Genomic DNA, 5346 nt, shown 5'->3' with positions numbered 1-5346 from the left:
TTCAAGGATGGTGGCTCCCCCATTGTAGTTGTTGCTAGAGATTAGAAAGGGGAAGTGGTATTTGCTTGTGCTACGAGAGTATATACCAGCCTCCCTCTCCAGGCAGAGGCAGAAGCCATTAAATGGGCCTTAAGCTTAGCAAAAAGACTTGAAGCAGCTGCTATGATCGTGGAGAGTGACTCCAAAGACTATGTCGATGCACTAGCACCTTTTTGCAAAAAGGTTCCCTAGAGAATTAAAGGTATTTGCAGTGAAATTCTCAACCTGATTTCGCTTATCCCTGGCTATCATGTTATTTGGATCCCTAGGGGGGCAAATAAAGCAGCTCACTCTCTAGCTAAGTGGTCCTTTTTGAACAATGTTTTTGGATCTTTTGATGTTGGTTTTGGCCCTCCCTATTTTGAGTTTATCATTAAAGATGAGGCTCTTGTTTCCTCTTTGTAATTTTGTCTTTGTTTTGTGAATAAAATTCTTGTTCATCCCCAAAAAAAAAAAAATTCAACCTTGTACTGACTATTTAAGTGTGGACAACTATTACTAAAAAAGAGGTGTAGATAACTATCTTAATTGGATTAAAAAAACAAGTGACATGACCGAAATGATTGTAAATCAAATTATAGACATCTTGAATCAATGGAATGCTTAGCAACCACGTTAGCTCACCTATAATTTTCTAAAATAGAAAAAAGTGCCAATTTTACACATTCCAACCCAAAAAATACCCACATAAGTCTAAAAATGTGCAAATATACACCATGGCTGTGTAAATGAACAGTAACCGTGCATATATGCACGGTTATTGTTCACCGTGTAAATGACTTTTTTATTTTATTTTATTTTTCCTCTCCTCTCTCTACCTCTGACTCACCTCACTCTCTTTTTCTCATTTCCTTTCTCACCTCACTCTCACTGATCAACTCTCTCTCAAAGCCGATCAGCCTCTCCGATCAAATATAGTGGTGATTTTGACGGACCATGATTCCGATCAGCCTCTCTCGTCTCTGATCACATGAAAACGATCGGCTTTCTTGGCGGACCATGATTCGGTGATCCAAGGCCTTGACTTAGTGAACGCCGGTGATTCTAACGGGTTTGTTCTATTTGATCGTTGATGGTGGCCAGTGGCTGGGTGTGGGTGATTTTGGGTTTGTGTTGAGTTTGTAGCTCGACAGAGAAGATGGTGGCTGGCTGGGTGTGGGTGATTTTGTTGAAGGATTGGTGTGGGTGTGGCTCGACGGATTTTGTTGAAGGATTTTGTTGAGGGGTGGCTGGCTGGGTGTGGGTGTGGCTTGACGGAGAAGATGAGTTTGTGAGTTTGTTCCAGAGGGAAAGAAGTAATAAAAAATGTAAAAAGAATGAATATTTTATTGAATAAATGTGTAGAATAGATAAACTGATGTGGGTGTTTTGTAAAAGTAGATATATAAAATAGAAAAAGTAAATCTTTTTTTGAAAAATAGACAAAAAATTTGTAAAAACTGATGTAGTTGCTCTTAAATGAATAAACTTTTAAGACCTAAAACATAAATGCTCTTGAAGACACTGACAATAAAGAGAGTTGAGTATAAGAACATATGTACTCTGACATACACTATAAAAGAGGGACAGAGTCAATAATTTTTTTCAAGAGGATTGAAACTTCGTGTAATGATATAAAAAGTTGACAACTGTTAACATTAATATTCCATTAAAAAAAAACTGTTAACGTTAATTACTTATCTAGACATCTAATGGCAAGATAATACATTTCATAAGTTAAATTCATTACCTGTCTTCATGCATGTAAATATGATACATGTCACACGAGTTGAATTCATTACATGTATTCATGCATTTATTGTTTAAGTGTGCAATTATGAGTGACCAAAATTTTTAAGAATTTGGGGGGACCATTGCCCTCCAATGCCATAGAATTAATGCCTCCGTCCGAATTATGAGTACTGGTGTACAATTTTTAAATGAATCCATTATTTTTGTGTCCACCACTCACAACAGATTATATCACTAATTAAAAAAAGAGAAAATATATAAACACAATTTTTGTGTTAATAACTCTTACCGCAATATATCTTTAGCACGTACAATTACAAATAATAAAGAAAAAGTGAATTCACGGATTAAACTCATCACACATGTCATCAAATAATAACAAAAATGATAGCTAGTGTATAGAAACAATTATGACAAATGTTGTAAAGAAAGTTTCTACTGCATTGTTATTAATTATTATTACAGTTAATAGAAATCATAGGATCCTGTAATTATTTTAAACACACGCCACCCCACCCTCGCTATTTGTATCCAAAATCTTCAAACTATTCTATTTTACAATCTCAAAACTTACTTTATCATTTATACTATACCATTTTACAACACTCCCAATATCTCAACTTTTATTTTTCTATTCAACTCATTAAAATAATATAACTACCCAATAAATTAATATTAATCCAATCTCTCTCCCACCCTTCTCCTCCATCAATGTTTATCTCTTTCTCATTGTCCCTCTCTTTCAGCCACCCATCACCACCCCCTCTGCCACAAGAATACCCCCACCACCACCACCACCATGAAAAAACCCATCAGATACAGACCCACCATTAGATACAAACCCATTAACCTAGACCACCCTATTGAATACAAACTCTTACCGATACAAACCCATCAGATACAAACCCACCGATATATACATATACATACATATATATATATATATATATATTCATGTTTCTGTTTATATATAATTGCTGGACTTATTAAAAAAAAAAAAAAAAACCCATCAGATACAAACTCACCGATACAAACCTATCATATTAACCCACCATCACAGGCCACCCCAAACCCACGCCGCCACCATCGAGACCACCCCACGTCACCGCCATCGATCGTCGACCCAGCGACCTAGCTCTGGTGGCAAGCTTTGAACGAGAGAGAATCAGAAAGGGAGTGAGAACTGAGATGAAGAAATTAAGAGAGAATCAGAGGGGAAAAAAAAGGAAGAAGATAACTGAGTGGCTAAGAGAGAGAGAGAGAGAGAGAGAGAGAGAGAGAATAATATAATACTTATGCAAGATGTTACAGTACTGTCATAAAAGTAAGATGATACTGTAGCAGTATTGTAAAAAAGTTTACAAGTTAAAGTTTAGAAGACCGGATGAAGTGGGTTTTTTGTGCATTAATGGTAAAATACACTAACATATGCCATATACAATTGCCAATGCGTACGCACTAAGATACATATGGTACTATAAAGAAGTGGTGAACTACAGCTAGCTACTTCGCATGTTTGCACAAAACCTTCTTCTTTGTTCACTCACGCAATGATGTTCCGGACACTTATTTCAGCCTTATTTTTCCTATGTTCCAATTCTCTGCATGGCCTTGCCCAACCTGCTGGATGTCCTCTACCACCTCATCCTAACCCTGCGATCCATCGTACCCGCCCGCGACCACCACTATACCCACCAGGACTTCATCTCATGCCTCGTCGCAACAAAACAGATCCTGGACCCTTGTCCAATAGAGCCAGAATTCTATTCATCACCAAAGAACTCAAAAGAAACATCACCTATGACCCACAAAACTATACTTGCACTTGGGTTGGAAACAACTATTGCCTTTTCAAAGGGTTCTTTTGTGACACTGTCCCCGACTTGAACATCACTGGGCTCGCTCGCATTACCTTTACTGGTGCAAGATTTGGTGGTACTTTCTTGAATTTTTATCGCTTTATTCGAAATTTGCCGGACATTGCTATCTTCCATGCCAATTCTAACAACTTTAGTGGACCTATTAATAAAAACCTGAAACAATTACGTTATCTATACGAGCTGGATTTGAGTAACAACAAATTCCTTGGTCAATTTCCAGCTTTTATACTTGGTGCCACGAATTTAACATTTGTGGACCTTAGGTTCAACACTTATGCTGGGATAGTCCCACGTCGATTATTCGACCTTGACACAAACGTGCTGTTTGTTAACAACAACGGGTTCAATCAGACAATTCCAGCTACGTTAGGTAATACACCAGCTTTGTATCTCACACTTGCCAACAACAATTTCACTGGTGAAATCCCACATAGTATTGGCCAAGCTTGGAACACCCTGCTTGAAGTACTCTTCTTGAACAACAGGTTGAGCGGTTGTTTGCCTTATGAAATTGGGTACTTACAAAAAGCCAGAGTCTTTGATGTTGGTGGGAATTTATTGACGGGTCCAATTCCACAATCATTTGGGTGTTTGTTTAAGATGGAGTTACTCAATTTGGCTCATAATCAGTTTTACGGGACTATTCCAGAATCATTATGCGGGTTAAAAAATGGGTACAATTTTTCATTATCTTACAATTTCTTCACAGAAGTAGGGCCTTTGTGTAGGAAATTGATAAGTAAAGCCAGACTTGATGTAAGGAAGAATTGTATTTCTGGGCTTCGAGAGCAGAAATCTGCAGCTGAGTGTAACCGTTTCTTTACTACGCAGAGAAGAAGCTGCCCAAGAGAGAGTACTTTCAGTATTGTTCCTTGTAAGATTGGTACTACTAGTAACTCTTTGGAAGAAGAAGAAGACGAGGTTTTTCCTACAATTGATGAAATGACTCCACCTTCACCCGTGACCTACAGTGCCCTCACGAAGCCTCACCATTGATGTTGGAGAAGGTATATATGTATATATAGTAGTGCCTCGGGTTGTGAACTCTCTGATAGAATAAGATTTTCCGAGTTGATCATTTGCTTTGTTTGTTATGGCTATATTCAGCGTCAATGTTTGTAAAATGGTGTAATTAGTCCTTGTGTGTGTAAAATGGTCCTTTTTTTTTTTTTTGGGTGAAATTCGGTACATTGTGCCTTTGTAAATTGCAAGGGTAACATGTTCGCATTTGTTTGGTGTGTTAACTTCTTTATTCGAAAATAAAACGAAGATCTTTTTTTAATCTATATATATATATATATATTTTTTTTTTTAATTTATAAAAATTCAACCAATAATCCACTATATATATGTTTTTTTTAATGAACAAAAAAAGGGTCTTGTATGTGCATGTGTTTATTGACCCATACCAACTTAAATCCTGAGAGAGTTCCATCAATCCTAACACAATATTATTTTTTCTTCCTTTTTAACTTAATCAAAATTTAAAATGACCAAAAATCAAACATCACATACTACAATTGATGAAGCATAAAGTAAGACACTCCTTTTTGTTTAAATTTTTAGTCTCAATGTTTTCATTCAAAAATTAAAATCTTGTGTTCCATTTTATACTTTATCAAATACAGTATATCATGTGTTTTTTTTTTTTTTTTGTTACTTCATAAGAGCTTATTAAAATGGAATGCAAAGAATT

At 36.3% G+C, this 5346-nt stretch overlaps 1 protein-coding gene across 1 annotated transcript; it reads left to right on the top strand.

The window, feature by feature from the left end:
• The first annotated feature begins 3308 nt into the window (after window positions 1–3308).
• Window positions 3309–4868, top strand: LOC112022228 (uncharacterized protein At4g06744). The gene has a single exon (XM_024054803.2). The coding sequence runs from the start codon at window positions 3321–3323 to the stop codon at window positions 4644–4646; it is 1326 nt and encodes a 441-aa protein (XP_023910571.2). The 5' UTR covers window positions 3309–3320; the 3' UTR covers window positions 4647–4868.
• The last annotated feature ends 478 nt before the right edge of the window (window positions 4869–5346 follow it).

This window comes from Quercus suber, unplaced genomic scaffold (genome assembly GCF_002906115.3).
Source record: "Quercus suber isolate HL8 unplaced genomic scaffold, Cork oak 2.0 scaffold_151, whole genome shotgun sequence".
NCBI classification, from domain to species: domain Eukaryota; kingdom Viridiplantae; phylum Streptophyta; class Magnoliopsida; order Fagales; family Fagaceae; genus Quercus; species Quercus suber.
Note: the sequence above shows the minus strand (reverse complement) of the source record. Positions and strands in the feature narration are given on the sequence as shown.